We start from the raw sequence: 18,001 nt of genomic DNA, 5'->3' as shown, positions 1-18,001 counted from the left end.
GTAATTTTACATTAATGTTGGAGTTCATACTCTATGCATATAGATATATAAACAAAGAAGCTAAATATTTCACATACACTCAAATCTTTAGTTAACATCATTTGTTACAACAAACAAGTACACTTTTTATTATTATTAATTTTACCACTCTATGATAGCTTTTTTTAATATTAATTGAGTAATCATATTTTTGTAAAACATATATTACCTATAAAAATAAAATATTGAAAATATTTATGATAGTGTCATGCACATACTAAATTTCAACTATGAATATTTAAGAGAAAAATTATACTTAAATAGTGTCCATTTATGTTCAAAAGGAAAAAGACTATTGTTGATATTTTTTGCATTAATATTTTTTTTCTATTTTGTTGGTTTGATTTGTTAAAAAAAATGTATTTATATTAATCATTTTGATCTCAAAATATCAATAACTCTATGACAATCCATATTCATCATTTAAAAGCACTTGTCCCATGGTCTTTCAATTAGAATTATTTACTAAAAAACTTAAGTTTAGTCATTAATTCTATTTTACAACATTGCATATATATATATACATATACATATATCAAATTCAAAATAACAAATATGGAAAAGGAATTGTTGAACCTTCGCACTTGTATTTTGGGATTTGTATTTTAAAAAGTACAAAAATGTATATAATAGATAATGTATTTAGTTTGACAACTACAAAATAATTAAACAAGGGCGAGCCAAAAACAAAAAAATAACAGAAGGAAAAGAAAAAAATAATTTCGGTTTAGGGTGTATAGTGTATACTTTTTCCAATTTGATTTAACTTGGAAAGACACATGAAAAATAAAAATAAACTAATCATCAATTCAAGGACCTCAATAGGAACAAAATCATTTTTCTATTTTCTGTTTTGAAAAATAAGCAACAAGAAGATTGAATTTTTACCAACCTAAAGAATTATCACATGTTTACCCAGCTCAAAATTTCCAAACTGGTAAGGCCAATCAGAAAATTATCAAAACCTATAGCAAACAAAAAAATGGTACGACAATTATGCTTTCGGAGCTCATCTTTTGACCCGCTTCTTTGATCCATTAACAGTATCCACATCCTTGTGGCCAAAAACGTTAATCGAACTGTCATCTCTTTTACGCTTTGATTTATCTCGTGTTGGCAAACTGCAGTAGAATTTACACAATTAGTAAGACACAAGTAGCACTGCAAACATTCTTAGCTTGATGTAAAACTAAAACACATTGATGTTTGAAGTTGAAACAAAAAGTTACCATGAGCACAATCTAAACCATAACTACCAACATCACAATAATAATTGCAACTTGAGTCCAGATAACACTCAACACTGCTGCTATGTCTGGAACATTGCATCTGGCTGCTTGAACAAAATGTTCAGAGGATGACTGATAACAAGACATGGTCGGTGACTCGTTCAGCTCATAAATTATACCCCTCCCCCCCACACACACCACATAAACTGGCAATGTTAATGACAGATATGTATAATGGGACTCCATGGAAAAGGTCCAGAGGAACCCCGGACAGAATATCTCACCCACATGACCCAGGGAGAGGGAGGCATTAACTATGAACCATACCCTGTAGCCATCCGTTGTTCCACAGCATTATTACCAGTCCTCACAGTAAATAAACCGCAAAAATCACCCAGACATTAGACTACTAAAAGAAATTAAACCAAACTGCAGCAGTATCACAGTACCTAATCTTTTCGTTCTTATGTGAGCCCCTCAGATCAGCCTTGTCAAGTACACTTCTGCAGTACTGAGTAAATGGAGAACTGAGACTGGACTTCTCAAACTGCAGGTAGAACATATATTTAAATTAAATAAATTATATTTCTCCAGTATGAAAGATATCTGTTTCTAGTTGATAAGAAATGTGCTACCTGAAGGAATGTTTCAACAGATTGATGATCATTTGGTGAAAAGGCAACCTCATTTCTTTTCTTTTGCACAGAATCAACATTTTTCTCCACCTGCAGAGGCAAAAGAAAGCGCTCAGAACGAGACAAGAAAAGCAACTGATGGTAAGAAGAAAAGATATTATTGAGAAATTTGATAGCTTGGATCTTGGTCTTGTCTTATTTACCGGTGTCGACTATTTAGCCAGTATACCTTGCCCATCCTAACTAGGAAAACTAAAAGAAGCCTCAATGACAGAAGGGGTGGAATGTGAGGAAGAGAGAGACGTTAGGATATAAACTGCTTCTGAACACATGAATATTAAATAGAAACAGGAACAAAAGGTATCCACAAAGTAAACTGAATTGGCATCTGTCTAAGCTTATCTTTTCCTTCCTAGCCACAAGGCACAAGCACAACTTTGTCCAATCCCAGATAATGAAAAGAAACATTCCACTATGTAATACACAAACTAAATTATCAGACAAAGGAAAGGAACTCTATGATTTCCAAATCATCATCTCCCATGTACTTCAAGTCCTAACAATTTAATACATGAGAATGATCGCGTGCACATTAACTAAGAATATTCTATTTTCATACTTATGTAAAGGACAACACAAAGCTATCCTCCTCTATACTTGCACCGATAGTCCAACACTCATTATTTTAATCTACTTTTGAACCAAAGGAACCCTGTCAAGCAAATGTTGAATATGTGTCATCTCAAACAAGTGCTGTAAAATGAGAGTAAGATGGTTGCATGAGATGCCTTTGAGCTTTCATTAATTCCGACACATAATTGACCTTCAGCTGGGTACTTGGTGCAAATCCTGTTTAAAGCTGCATCTCCAGCATATTTTTAATTTAACAATTACGGCATCCACATGCATGTTTTTAAATGGAAATGGCTATACTAGGTTGTGTACCTGCTCAATCAAATGTTTTACCACACGACATTGACTTTCTTTTGTCTTTGACTCATTAAACTTTTTCAGACGGATGAGTGGAACAGTTGCTAGATCAGGGAAAGAAATGTGGTAGCTCCATTGTAAAAAGTGTGATGATAGTTGTTCAATTGCAGATGTAATGCATTCATCTTGGAATGTCTGAGACTTCAAGCAACTCTTTGGCAACTGCAGTATGTTCATTTGCAATTTTAAATGGTGACAGAAATACATAGAGAAAATTCATTTGCAAGATTGTCAAGTTAATCCTAACATCAACCAACCTTTAGAACAGACTGAAAGAAGAGAGCAGGTCCAGGTTTTCCACGCTCTCCGACTGTTTTATATTCCAAAACATCCAATACAAATGAAGCAATAGGGATGAAAACTCCAGTAGAATTAGACAGATCATTAAGCCATTGAATGCAATTGAGTCTTAAAGGGAAATATCTCGGTCCAGGAAACAGGCGCACCACTCCATTTATAAGTTGAACCATAGTGAAGAAAAAGGCCTGAAGATCATAATCCCGTACATTGCGTGCTATAAAACCAACCCAGAGATTTATACAATTGGCATACTCCCAACTGCAGATCCTTTGAAGAGCTTCCTGCACCACAGGATGATTAAAATTAGTCAATAAGCTACTTTTAGCAAACATATTCAAACTTAATCGTTAAAATCACAGGGCAATTTTAGATACCTTTTTCTTTGTACGCAAACCCCACTGTAATACTTTTGCAAGCTGACGGACAGACACGGTGGCTTTAGACAATGATTTTTGAACATCTAGGGAGCATAAGTCAACTAAGGAATTTCTTAAGAACTGCAAATGCTTGTTATTGACAATATCCGTAGCTCTCGACTGAGCAAGATAAGCCACAAAAGCTTTTGCTAAGCAATTGTCAAACCAATCAGTTGTAAATAGAGAGGCCACATCCAGTAATATCGAAAAAGATGATGATGATAGCATCCCACCACCTGTAGCCCACAAATGTATTGTCGTCTGTTTCAACATAAAGGTCAAGATGAATAAAGGGATCACCATATATTCAGCTACATAAAGGTAGTATTAGCATCACAGATCAGGGAAGATTCACAATGTTAATGTTAAAGAATGACAAAAGTCCCAAGTTAGTGAATAATGAGATGGGTGAACTCCTTATAAGACTTGGACAATCCTCCTCCCTTTGAGCAAACTTTTGGGCTGTGAGTTGGGCCTAAGACCTTATTTATCATGGTATCAGAGCAGGGCTCATCTCACCCGATGATGGGATCCCAAAAATCAAAATTGCCCACGCATCAGATGCTAAGCACTGGGCGTGAGGTGGGGTGTTAAAGAATGACAAAAGTCTCACATCGGTGGTTAATGAGATGGGATGGACTCCTTATAAGGCTTGGGCAATCCTTCTCTCTTTGAGCTAAGTTTTTGGGGTGTGAGTTAGGTCTAAGACCTAATTTAACAGTTAACATAACTTGAAATTGCAAATCATATGATTTTTTAATGTGGGGAATAGTTCTATGAGGTACGACTTTAGTAGTAAAATAATTACATACGAAACTCTCTAGAAACCGCAATGGTAGAATTGAGATTCATGAAATAGTAATCTCTGAAAGTTCTCTATATTCCTGGTGGATTCGACCGCAACCTACTTAGGTTGATCTTATTACATACGACCATGTTACGTTTCGCATCAATTGTCAACATTGGAGCTATGCTCAATAAAATGCAATGCAGGTGAATATCAAAAATACGCATTTCAAGAATATACAACTTATATCAGTTCAATGTTCAGCTAGGGCAACAACTATCACATGACATATTATAGGAATTCACTAAGAGGTAAAAGTATATGCATGAAAATTACAGCTAAACATATTGTTTATCTGATTCACAAAAGCATACATCATATATGGGATAAACAGAAGCAAAAAAAAAAGTTTATAATAAAATAATACAGCAAAACTAGCAATTCCACTAGTACTACTTAGTAGCTTATCAGCAAGTGTATGAACTCAAGTAATGCATACACTGATTAGATCAATTTTTAATTTAAAAAAAATGCTTCAACAATTTTAATAGTCAATCTGGCATGCATATGCATAAGATGCCATCAAATCGCATGTGATGTAGAAGACTCTTCACACAAATCACGTGCTAAAGATAACGTACCTTAATAAGCCTCTGCAAGAGATATGGAAAAGCATCAAAGAATGGTAAAGAATCCCTGAGCCGAGTCAAAGCGAAAGCCAGAATTTCTGAATCAGTAACCTGATCCAACAGAGATAATGTACTTCTCAAGTATGATTTGATGAGAGGTTTCACATTAACCCATTGTGGGGTATCCTTCAGTTCTAGTACTGCTTCTTTCTTGTAACTGAAGGATGATAGCCCCAAAAGTCCCCGAAGTATATTATCTGCTTCGGAAAGAACAGACATTACTAAGCTGCAGAATGTCTCAGCATTCTGAAACCTTAGGCCAATGGATTCAGCACCATAGTGGCATGCAGCTCGATAAGCATTTAATAAACAAACAAATACTTCCTCCTTGTGCTCTTCTTTGATCAGTCGACACCAAGAACTAATGGCAGATACTGTCAAAACTCTTCCCTCGTCTTTACCTTGGTTGTCTTCAGTCGCCGAGTCTCTTCCATGATTACTCATCTCATCCTCATCTGAGAACTGCCACGAAGTTAATCAGAAGGAAAATACTCAAGACACAATTATATAACTAGCTCTAAAAGGAAATCATGAGGTTTCCATTTTGCAATCCTATTAGTAGAAAGACAAAACATATAAGAAGACAGATATAAGGCCAGGCTATCCAGAATATGCGTCCGCAATACAGTGCATATCCAACAGATATTTTGGCGAAATACATTGACAGCCCTCAAACTTGACAGTAAATTACATATAGACGGGCAAAATAAGGTTTGTTCCATTGAACACCTGAACATATGATAAAGTGTTCCTGTTAGAAACTTTCAGCTCAAATTATAAACAATAATTGTGCATATACTTAAGTGCCTACTACATAGATAACCACATAAAATATAACATCGCCTTTAATCATACACATCAGCCTCAATTGTAACAGGTGTGAGGTTTTACAGCTTATGAGGCTGATGTGTATAATTACAAGAGGTGACATTTTAAAGTGGTTAGCTTATCTACATAATGGGCATTTAAGAAAACGACAATACGAGCATAAATTTTCTTAATTTGAGCCAGGAATGCCTAATAGAAACATTTTATCATGTTCAAGCCCAAAATAGAAACAAGAAGTAATTCAAGCATCTAAATGAAATTTACTTGCAAGTTTAAGGGGTTATCAATGTGTTCCACCTAAAAAATTTCACCACTAATTATGGATGACAATGTGACATGCATGCCCGGAATATTGAGTGTTCAAAATTATCCAATTAATTTGTTTAGGCAAAGAGGGTTCATGATTTCATGGGAAGAAAGAAGATAAAGATATTTTGTAATACTCTCTTTATTCTGATTGGTCTAAGCTTATCCAAAGCACGCATTAAGTTTAAAGTTGGTACTGCATAACATTTTAAAGCAAGCGGACCAAAGGTAGATTTTACAGACACTTATTATGAATTTTGAGATGGTATATAATGAAAGCAATAACACCAATTGTTACTACTCAACACCAAGTTAGTTGGCGTGGGTTATAAGAATCCTCAAAAACCACATCAATCTAAAGTAGGACTAATAAACTTGAACTTATCATCCCACACATCTGTAAGTAATAATCAATCTAGTCAAGATGTTCTTCTTGGATCATTCCCTTAGACACCAGTAAATATACCCCCATGTGAAGGAAAGTCAACTAATTCTAAATCTTCAATAAGACTTTAGAAGTCCCTAATAACCATGGATCATCTATCGTGTACATTTCTTCCTTCTTCACATCTTCTTACATTACAATCACCTCCTGTTTCTCAAGGCTAATTAATCCAATAGCATTTCAGTACTGAAAGCTCTAGCTGCAAGCTCCCTCCTATTCCTCTAGTTGGGGCCATATACTCCCATGAATGTTGAAGTACGACTCGCAGTTTTGTTGGATGACAGTGAAACTATCCAGCAGTGAAACTGAATGTACGCCCCAAATAGTCTCCTTAAAAGGCCTAATCCCTTTTGTACCAAAAACATTACAATTCATCCATTGTTCTCTTCTTACTGCAAAAAGGCTTAGTCAATCAACCTATTTCGCCAAATACTCCAGTCCAAATGAAGACCCGAATAATCTGTTTTAAGTCAAACAATAGGTGTTGGTTCTCCATCTACGTGTCAGTAACTTTTTAGCCCCATCACCTATGTCTTTTGTTTACCACTCAACCCCTATATATCCCAACTGATGGTCTTTTGTATAGATAAACAAGAAGCCTAAATTGCCTCTTATCATCTCTATCACCGTATCTACATGAAATTCTAATTTCTTTCATTTTCTATAGCCCTTATATCTTGAACTGCTAAGACATTCAGAAGCAGCAAATATTATCTCTTCGTTCAAATAATGTTTTTGCATTGCTGTCAAAACCATTAAAACTTGCCTCCAGTCAAATAGTAATTCTCAATATATTCTTCATAATGCAATCAGAAGTTCCCATCGCCCACACTTTTGGAAAATCATAACACTTCAAATTAACATCTTAAACTGCAGGTCAAGGGCATATGCACGATTTTGTATAAGCGATCTCGACATTTTAAAAAATTAGCAATCAAGTAACTGTATCAACATCATTCTAACAAACACGTTAATCGAGGTGGATCCTTGCTTTATATATGATGAGTTCAAGCTTTTTAACATTTTATAACTGAAATTATGACTTTCCATTCCAAAGCAAAATAGTAAAAACAAATCTAAAATCAATACTTGATAGCACCAATCCTCAAAGAATATCTATAAGATTAACTTTTATTTCACTAAAAAAATTATTAACCTTTATTAGCTCATTGGAAGTTAGGAAAGTAGAGCGTAGAGAACAACATAGACATTTTTGAAATATCACTAAAAAGTTCCTTTTCTTCCGTAAATTTCACAATTTTTTAGGCTTCTCCCTGAGGTCAACATGAACAGATTCGATCCGGAATATGAGCTAGACCATGAACACTTCACTGTTGGAAGACAACATTCACTACCAACCAATAAAACTTGCAAAAAACAGTTTAAAGGTAAACATCTTAAAATTACTTACCACTACTCCATTTTGCATTGCTTCAATGTCCTTGTGCTTTTCTAAGAACTTTGAGAAACTTGGATCCTGAAAAAATTCAAAGGACAATGAACAACTTAGATGTGTAAGAGATTTCACCCTTTATATCAACAAATAAGTGGTGCACAACCTCTATGGCTCTATCCTTCAAAAAATATAAGAAACAGAGTACAGCCAGCAATCAAGTAGAAGGAACTCAGACTACATGTACAATGCCCTCCAAAGCACATATTTGGAAAAAAAATGAAGCTACTTGTACTTTTTCAGGGAAAACAATAGTAATATTGATATATCATAAAGTTTGTGCTGGGGTATATTACAAAAAAAATACTAGAAAAGCCTTGTACCATCTATTGTAAGCTATCTATACCGATAACAAGGTTTCCACGTCATTTACAAAATCCATCTTGACCCAACTACAACAACATACCCAATATGATCCCACAAGTGGGGTCTGGGGAGGGTGAGGTGTAAGTAGACCTTATCCCTTGTATACTTTTTGATACAAGGGTAACTTTGTATCCACAAAAAATTCGTTATCCAAGAGATGATGAATTGGAAACATACATCCAACAGGGTGATGTGCACACCCTCAAAAGGATATACAAAATTACAAGTTTCCTGTAAAATCAACTATTTCTATGATTTCCCCTACCAATTCTTGTTTACACCAAAAATAACAAGACTTACGCATTTCATTTTGATCTTCTAGAAACTTCCTTTTTGTCCTTCAAAAGTCAAAACATCTAGCATTCCTTTCTTTCCATAGAGTCCACCATATACAGGCTAGTATAGTCTTCCACCATTCTTCCTTTCTCCCTCTGCTGCCAAATCCTGTCGAGCTGCTACGGAGCTCTCTGGTTGTCTTTGACATCACCCAGCTAACCCCTAATATACACAAACATATTTCACAGATTTGAGGCTGCTTTACAGTGTAGAAAGAGACAGTTATTTACCTCTGTTTTCTGCTCGCATAAAACACCTCGAACAAAACTGCATACCCCTTTTTTTGAATGCCTCCTGGGTAAGGCAGGCTTTCCGTATGACTAGCCAAGTAAATATGAAACTCTTAATGGGCTTCTAGTCTTCTATACTAGTTTCCAAGGCCAACTATCTACAATGATTTGACATTCATCTTCCAATGTGAAGGCCAGAAATTGCTTCAAACAGAATCAAGATGACTTTTAAATATTTCAGTTAATTTTTGTCTGCATCACAGAATTATTAGAGAGTCATTTGCATATTGTAGGTGTTATGACTCAAGTAGTTTGAGCCTGACTTGGGCCTTGGCCTTTTCTATCACGCTAAGAAGTAGATGTAAGGTTTGGGGACCAACATGGGCCTTTTTCCTTTATAGTAGCATCAAGTTTCTCAACGGAAGGCCCAAACAAGAGAGAGCTAATGACTAATTAAACAAGGGCATCTTCATCCTTTCTGGTCATCTGGCTTCCCTCCTTAGATTTTAATTTTTGAAACCTCCCAAGTATCATTAGAGCCCTTTGTTTATTCGGTAATACAAAATGTTGCCTCGTAAAATACACCCTCTTCCTTTTTTCCAAAAAGGACTCGTGATCTCTCAGTTGTTACAGTCAAATACATTTTAATATGTGTTAATAATGGCTATCTCAACCGATATAGTGATTTCAAAATCCCAATCCCAGAATCAAGAACTATTGATCACAATTAAGTTGAAAGGGCATTTAACTCGAATTCTTTCCATATGAGATCATTCCTCAACTTTGTTTCTTCCTCTATTTTAAGCCAAACCCAGACTTCTAACCAAAATCTTGAAAGATCGTGTCAGACCAAAGTTTAAAAGGAATCCCTAATAAAATCCACTTGCCGACAAATCCAAATCCAAAGTTGCATTCTTGTGTCTCCAAATACAATATTTATCATCTGAGCCTTCATTTTTGAGTTAAGCTCAAATAAAAAGTGAAACCGATGCACTTTGTTTATTAGATCCACTTGATACTTTGTAGTGTGCCGAGCTCCCAACACCAAGCAGGTTGGAATTTCGTTGTAACCATTCAAAAATTTCCCTACCAAACAATTTGGATAAGCCCTGCTGCTCTTTGTTTTGTGAATAATTTGCACAAGCCATGTCCTTTTTTCATTAACTACATTGTCTTGGCATACCTATTAAACTGAAGAAGATTTGGTAGTCTAGCATTACCATCAAATCTTCGTATCTTATCAAACTTAAATTCTGGAAGATTATACTGTTTTTCCTTTCACCTTGTTGCGGGTAGATAGAAATTTTGAATCACCGGGTATACATACAGCTGCTTGGATTGGTTCCACTTTTTGTAATTTTTTCCTTTGCTATCTAAAGCTGCAAACATCATGTGACAAGCCACAGCAACATACAGATGATGGTCATTCTTCTGATGTCATTTCTTCTTTCACCAAATGTTAGCAACACACTGCATGTACCCATACACTATATTTACACACATTAGTATAAGAACTATTTTGTAGCCAAGTCCATGAACATAGGGAACTATTGTACCCCACAGGACTGAATTATTCAATCAATTGAAGCTCAGTATACTATTTACAATCGTTTGGCATACTATTCGAACATAAAATAACATAAAAATACTTTTGAAAAAAGCATCCCAATAAATGCCAAACAAACTACAGATAAACATAAAATGATATCTTGGGGTTGATATCAAGGAATGCAGATTCAAATGAATAAACCACTCTAGAACAGAAGATGCTACATCAACTGCGTATTAACACATATCCCAAAGAAGATACTTGAGGCATATTTACTTTAGATACGCTAACTAGATGAGTTTCTTATCAAAGAAAAGATCAAAAGATTAGATGTCAGATTGGCAAAAGCCCTTGTAGTTTTGCTCTTTAGTGCCATCACAACAAAATCTCAAACATCAGCTGTCCATCAAAGAAAAGATGTGTTAACAGATCTCAGATTGGCAAAAGCCCTTGTAGTGTCCTCTCTGGTTAGTCACTTCAAATAATTTCCATAACAGTCAAATTACAAGCAAGAGGAGACGGGAAAAGTGTTTTCTATTCCTCAATCAGAAGGAAGTTCATCTACTTTTCTTTTTCATCATCCAAAACAATTTGATGTTAAATAGATAACTTTCTTCAACAGCTCAAAACCAACTTAACTTAATATCAATCATTTTAGTATTGATGTAACATATTTTACACTAAATAAATTACTTTCACATCCCAGAAAATTCTTTTGAGCACTATAGTACAATATCATAAAACTTTTTCTGTAAATCCACAAGGTTCATCTTTTGATCTCTTGAAAGACAATAGATTTAATAAGCAAAAGCAACCTACCTTCCTCTTCAACCTTTCTAGCTTTCTCTTTTGTACAGCAAGATTTTCTTGAATTTTTATGTTCTGCATCATCAATTCACTAGTACATTTGTCACCTGCACATCCATTAATGAATCAGAGGATTTGTGCTGTTGAAAGGAGGAAAGTTGGAAATAGGTAAAAAATGGAAGGGATGTTAAGATAAGGAACTAAAGACCAAGATAATCCCATGTAAGTCAGATGATGGACCTTCTAAAAGTTTTTCAGGTTCACTTTCTGTTCCATTTTCATAGCTTATATCCTGAAACATGGACATAAGACATTTAGATAAAGCAAAAGTTGACATTGAAGTACAGATGATTGCTTAATTGAAGATTGAGACCTCCGAAAGATATCCATCACTGTCTGAAGAATCAACAACACCATCACAATCATTTTCCATGAATGGTGCCTCAAGAGGCAAGTCTTCAAAAGCTTCAACTTCGGTGTTTCTGAAAATTTATGACTAAACATGTGATTTACGTGACAAGATAGAAACACCAGGAACAAAAATTCCAGCATACAAGGGATGAAACAGTGCTGTTAAAAGCTCATTTATGCACTGAAGCTCAGAAAAGCTCAGGGATGATGCTTTGCCTCATGTAAGTTGTGCTTCAACGTAGGCACGGCACTAAGATGTGTGCCTTATTACCCAAGAAAACTATCTTAAACAACAAATTTAAACAGCAAAGAGATCTATTTGTTCGACAACCTCAGCAAAGAGACACACTAATTGCTTAGCAAGACATTATGAAGAATCTGTTAGCTTCTTGCACGATAGATAGATTTTTATTTCTTTTCCTTCACAATACCTTCTTTTACTAACACTGATACTTTCATTGTGGTTGTGCTTAAATCCCCAATAGACCTCAAGCACTTCTAAAGCTTTTTTTTCTTTGACAACACTGGGTTGAACAGACCTTTTTTGACGATATCAAGGGGTCAAATGCTGAAAAATTGAAGTAATGAAGAAAGGCAAAGCCACAAGTTGAAACACATTGCGAGAAACTTAGATTTTACAATTCCATATCTTGAGAGATTGTCAGTTTGATGTAAGAAACATTGTGTGTGTCCCCCAAATCAACATCTTTTCCTTTATGTAAACATCCCTTGCAAGTCTTGGATAGTAGCTTCTACTACAGAGAGAGGAACCAGAAAACAACAGAGAGCACCAATAACAAAGAACTGCTAGAACTTTATTTGAATCAGAATGCTGATAAGGAAAGTAATGAAAAAGAAAATGAAGAGTTCTTCCCAAAAGAAACATCAAGCTTCAGGCTTCATGGACCTTACGCTGCAAAAGACGTTTAGCTTATTGTGGAAAGGTAGGCACTAGAAATGAGTAATCCAACTCTGAGAATGCAGCAACCTAAGCATAGTAAAAAAAACTAAAAAACTAGTAATATGTTGACTAGACACATCGTCCAAGAGAAATTAAAATCTTTTAGGTTGAGAAAATTGTCACTACCTAACAAGATTACTAGTCAAATAGCTTTTAGTACAAATGATCGGTCTACAAAAACATAAGGTGTTCAATTGCAATGAGATGTCCAATGAAATCAATTGCTGTAAAGAGTGTTCAGCCTGATGACATCAGACTATATCATCGAAAGTATTAGTCTTTATAATCTATGTGACCTATCTAGCTGAAAAAATAGATTTACAGCAGTTGATCTCAGCTCTTTTACTGTATGCCATTGCAGGAAAAACAATCCCCTCCCTGTTTCACCTAGATTGGACAATCAAGTCCAACATTTACTACAAATCTAAATGTGGTAACTGATTAGCATCAGTTTTCAATGTAAGAGTAAATGAAGCCACAAGTAGAAGATGAAACAGCAAAAGAGGACAAAAATATCAAGTCTTAGAAAAAAACAGTGTGTATCCAACTTTAAAATATGAACTAAATTCACCTTTCATTAGAGTGGTCTATTACTTTGGCTTGGTCTTCAACATTACTCTGCACATTTTCTACAATAATTAAAGAACTCAAGGTCATAAAGATATTCATATGAATGTCTAATATCAATAAATGTACTTGCACAATTAAAATAGTGGCAGGATGTCCGTGGAAGTCAAAACAGAGAAGCAAAGTTGATCCATCTGGTAAAGCTTTTGATGTAAGTACATAAAATACAAATAAGTTACAGCCAATGATAAAACAGGCGACTCTCACCATTTGTGTAATCTTTCCTAACAACCTTTCGCACACCATGAGTTCCCTAGAAGAACTGGAGCTATCAAATTGAGAGCACCTCTACACTCACTGCTCAGTTTAAAGGAATATAAATTTCTGGAGTACTTGTGCAAACTTGAAAAAATCCTTTACTTGGAATATCAGAATATTATTCTTTAAGAAACTCTTTCAATTAAATAAGAGCAAGTTGTATTGCAGCAGATTGAACAACCCCATCACTGTTCTTCTTCTTTCCCAATTACTTCTCATCTATCTATCGAATACAAAGTTGTGATGTAAATATATACCATTCGAAGTGTGCCCAATTTAAGCCTGTATAACAATTGCTTACACATATTTTGGTCTTGTGACATTTCTTGCAAAATAAAAACCTAAATCTAATAAAAATACAGCAATAAAAACTAAAGATAAACTAATGAATAAGGCATTCAAGAACACACACACACACACACAGAGGGAGAGAGAAATATTTACTGGATGAATATCTCTTTTTGAATAAAGCTTTCTTCTTCCGGCGATCTCGAAGCACTGACGGAAGATTCTTCTTGGCAAACTTCCTCGCTTTCTTCCCTAGCTTGCCCATCTAATTAATCCTCTGATAAAAAAAATGAAAATCAACAAAGCATTTGAATGAACGTCATAACTGTTCACATCCTGCTAACAAACACACAAACATGAAGACAATCTCAATATGCAGTTAGGACTTGATGAAGTACTGGTCGCGTTCTTGTTCAGCTTGTTGACTCTTTCTACTAGTTTTATTGTCTTGTAGAGTTTGAAAGGTTTATGGGCAATAACTACCCGAGTAAGGTGGCTAATAAGGTTATCTTCTTTTTTTATTTGCACTTTCTAGGTTTTCTATTAGAATGTTCCTACTAGGTAAAAACCCACCTCATATTCACTCATTCATCACATTAAGTTAGACCCGCAAAACTACCATCTTCACAAATATGAGTGAAGAACAAATCTATGAAACGCCTTCTCAATGTTTTGTGTTAAATCCAACATTAAGTAGATGAAATTCCACCTAGTATAACATCCAAAGATAATGATTTATCACAATCTATCTTTACATGTTCACAACAATCCTTAAATTTTCTGTCTTCGTAGGAGATGATGCAACAAACATGACTCTTGCCTAACAGATTTGACAGAAGCACCAATTTCTTTCAACCCTTCTTGAACTATAAGATTAAGTATGAGAGTCATACATCTCAAATGAAAGATGCATACAACTCATCACATTAGTTCGCCACATCTCTAGTTGTTTAACCATAACATTATTTTTAAAAAGTATTATCTAACAGTAATACTGAACGCCTTGTCCAAATTTAGTTCAAATAAACACTTACCAAGAGACAAAAACTTAACATCTATTCATGCAACACCCAATATATTAGGAAATAACGTATTCAAACTAACAACCATCCGAGGATGGTTCAACTCTAAAGCTACTTCAGGCCCAAATTCAGTTCGAAAAAGGAAAGTTCAAATACGAAAAAGATACACAAAAAAAAACAGCAAAAGGCAAGAATAAACCAAGAAGCAGAAGCACAAAGATGAAGGAGATACATACATAAAAACACACAGCCAAGTTTGATGGAGGCGATGTAAAACGTTAATGGTGAGAAGCACAGTATTAACCAATAGCACACTTGAGCAAACAAAATACCCTAACTAGAATATAAAAGACTATGTACTTATTGTTACTATTAATTTTTTAAAAGGCCAAAGTCATCCCTAGCCGGTTAAAGTTGTTCTCATATTTCACTTAAACAGCTCAACTAAAGAATGTAGCTATTGAACACTTAAATCTTAAAAAATTTATATCTATTTGACACAAATTGACAATTAATTGAAAAATAAAACGCGTGTATTTCAAACGCGAATTCATATTAATTTTACCAATAATATGATGACACGTGACATTACATTTAAATTTTTAAAAACTTCTATATAATTAATTCATAAAGTATTTTAAAAAAAAAAAAAATATTTTTAATTAAAGCCTCCACCCTCCCCACTTTCTTTCTCCTTCTTCAGAAATTCATTTCTGATTTTCCATGTAGTTGGTGTCGCTCCATCTCTTTCTTCTCTTCAATGGAGCTACAATGACACACCATTGTTGTCTATTCAAGCTAAATATGCAATCTCTTTCATTTCGATAGCATTAAAATTTTCATTCATTGTCTTCATCTTTTATACATTAGAAATTATTTATAGAATTAAAAAAAATGAACAGACTTTTGCCAAAAAAAATCTATTCATATTTTTTTTATCATTGTAAATGAAACTTCTTCGAAATATTTGAGACGAAAATCGATATAAGAAAAAAGAGAAAAGCAGGAAAGAACAAGAGGGTGCGAGAAAGAGAGGTGGAGGGAGTGTGATTTGCTTGTGTAAAAAAAAAAGAGATAAAAATGGTGAAAGAATAATATGATAGAAAGAGGGAAGAAGACAACTATCCTTCTTCTTTTTTGTTAATTAATTTTTTTAAAATTAACTTAGGGGATAAATTAAGAAAAAAAAAAGGAAAAATATTATTTTTAATAAATTAACGCGCTCAAAGAAAGTGAATTACACGTTTTTGCCATGTCAGCATTTTGTGTCTAATAGAAATGACTTTTGAACAAATACAGTGTTCAATTGGCACAAGGATTAGTTGAGGTGTCTAAATGAATTATGCGGACAACTTTGAGTGGCTGCTGATGACTTAAGCCTTTTTTAAAAAATAATAGTGTGTTGAAATTTCTTACTACAAATGCTATGCAAATATTTTTGAATTTTTATTGTTTATATAATTATTAGGTAATTTACCTGTGTGAACAATAATTGCATTGAACTTATAAATTATTTTCTGATAATATCCATACATTATAAACAATAGAAAAAATAAGTTTTTAAAAAAATATTAGCAATATTCCAACATGAATTTGATTATTTATCATTATCACATAACTGAAGAACTCCAAATGAATGAATTTCTCACGAAATATTAAATCATTGGTTTTTAATCAACATTCAAAGGAAAATCAAGAAGAAAATAAGAACATAATAAAGACATTTCGTAATAGAAAGAAACATTTAAGTTGCATTGATTATACAATTGTGATATATGTCTTGGGAGAAAATTCAAATTTTGTTAACATATTCAAAAAAGAAATTACGCTTGAACATGAAAACAATTATAACTTTTGAACTTGCATAATAAATTTCTTCAATTGATAAGTGAGAAATTTCATATCTATGTAAAAATATATAATATATAAGCTTATATATAGTATTTTTAAGTTATAAAATTTAATATAGAATATCAAAACATGAATTCGTGGAACTGAGTATGATAATGATTTTCTGCACAATGAATATACGTATTATATGTGTATATGTTCAATAAATCGGAGACAATAACTTTGCAGAAATATAAACAACAGAGTTTAAAACATGTACTCAAAAACAAAAACTAATATCATAAGCATAAATTATTGAATGTAAAATAAACATACCAGGATATGTAAAAAATAGAATATAATAGAAGGAGAAAATTGAGTCCACTTAATGCGCAATGTCACCTTAAGAAAAGTATTCCCCTCTAATACAAGTGATTTAAAGAATTACATCCTCTCAGGATGGAACTATTTTATTCACCAACTTATTGATACAAAAAAAAAGGTATTAGTAAGTTACTCAACAGAAGCAAAGTACACAAATATTTAATTTTACGAAAGTAGAAAAGAATATTAGAATTTTTGTTGTTCTAAAATGACAGAAAATCTCATTATTTATAGGCAACAAAGAGTAGTGTGAACAAAGTTTTATTGTGTCTTATCATCAAGGTTACAACTATTTGGAAAAGTTACAAGCCTTCATAAAAGTCACAACTTTTCATAAAGTCGCAACTGTTCATTAAAGTCGCAATCATTTTTCATAAAAGTTGTAACTCTTCACTAAAGTCACAACTTTTCATAAAAGTCACAACTTTTGATTAAAGTCACAACTTTTGATTAAAGTCACAATTTTTCATAAAAGTCACATCTTTTCATAAAAGAGAAAGGCTAGTTTTGAAAATAAATAAATTTAAAAGGAAATTCTTACTAGTGGTGGCGCCATGTAGGCGAGCCTAGGATTCTCTTTTATATAAATATATGATATTTAAAATTGGTAGATAATTAAATTTATAATTATTTTTTATTTTTTTAATTTGACTTGACTTCAATTTGAACCAACCATATTTTTCTATTTTAATTTACTTTAATTTTTTGAGGTGTTTTGTTAAATATTTAAGCTCAAACTAATTAGGTTATCAAATAATTGATTTTTTAAAAAAACAGTCTTAACTTTGAATGTCTGCTAAAAGTAAACAATCACT

The 18,001-nt window shown here is 33.6% G+C and overlaps 1 protein-coding gene across 2 annotated transcripts; it reads right to left on the bottom strand.

Annotated features, from left to right (window-relative positions):
• Positions 1–826: 826 nt before the first annotated feature.
• Positions 827–15,330, bottom strand: LOC101252877 (protein REBELOTE). 2 transcript variants are annotated; one of them, XM_004239249.5, is made up of 14 exons: positions 15,209–15,330; positions 14,107–14,227; positions 13,349–13,406; positions 11,779–11,887; positions 11,646–11,697; positions 11,418–11,512; positions 8,076–8,141; positions 5,038–5,547; positions 3,568–3,870; positions 3,151–3,474; positions 2,849–3,055; positions 1,904–1,993; positions 1,718–1,815; positions 827–1,160 (listed from the first exon to the last, which is right to left on the bottom strand). In XM_004239249.5, exons 2-14 carry the CDS (start codon positions 14,213–14,215, stop codon positions 1,049–1,051), a joined length of 2,133 nt encoding a protein of 710 aa, XP_004239297.2. In that variant the 5' UTR covers positions 14,216–14,227; positions 15,209–15,330; the 3' UTR covers positions 827–1,048. The 2 variants fall into 2 exon arrangements, with proteins under 2 accessions (XP_004239297.2, XP_010321098.2); XM_010322796.4 differs by lacking the exons at positions 11,418–11,512; positions 11,646–11,697; positions 11,779–11,887; ... (1 more) ...; positions 14,107–14,227; positions 15,209–15,330 and adding exons at positions 8,784–8,981; positions 9,050–9,181.
• Positions 15,331–18,001: the final 2,671 nt, after the last annotated feature.

The sequence above is a fragment of the Solanum lycopersicum genome, chromosome 5 (genome assembly GCF_036512215.1).
Source record: "Solanum lycopersicum chromosome 5, SLM_r2.1".
Lineage (NCBI taxonomy): Eukaryota > Viridiplantae > Streptophyta > Magnoliopsida > Solanales > Solanaceae > Solanum > Solanum lycopersicum.
The sequence above is the reverse complement of the archived record's forward strand: the minus strand, read 5'-3'. Positions and strand labels throughout refer to the sequence as shown.

Coding starts and splice junctions, on each gene's coding strand:
- LOC101252877 (XM_004239249.5), bottom strand. CDS start 14,215: ATGGGCAAGCTAGGGAAGAAAGCGAGGAAGTTTGCCAAGAAGAATCTT. Junction 11,698..11,778: donor GTGATGGATATCTTTCGGAG/GTCTCAATCTTC, acceptor TCCATGTTTCAG/GATATAAGCTATGAAAATGG. Junction 5,548..8,075: donor CAATGCAAAATGGAGTAGTG/GTAAGTAATTTT, acceptor ACTTCGTGGCAG/TTCTCAGATGAGGATGAGAT.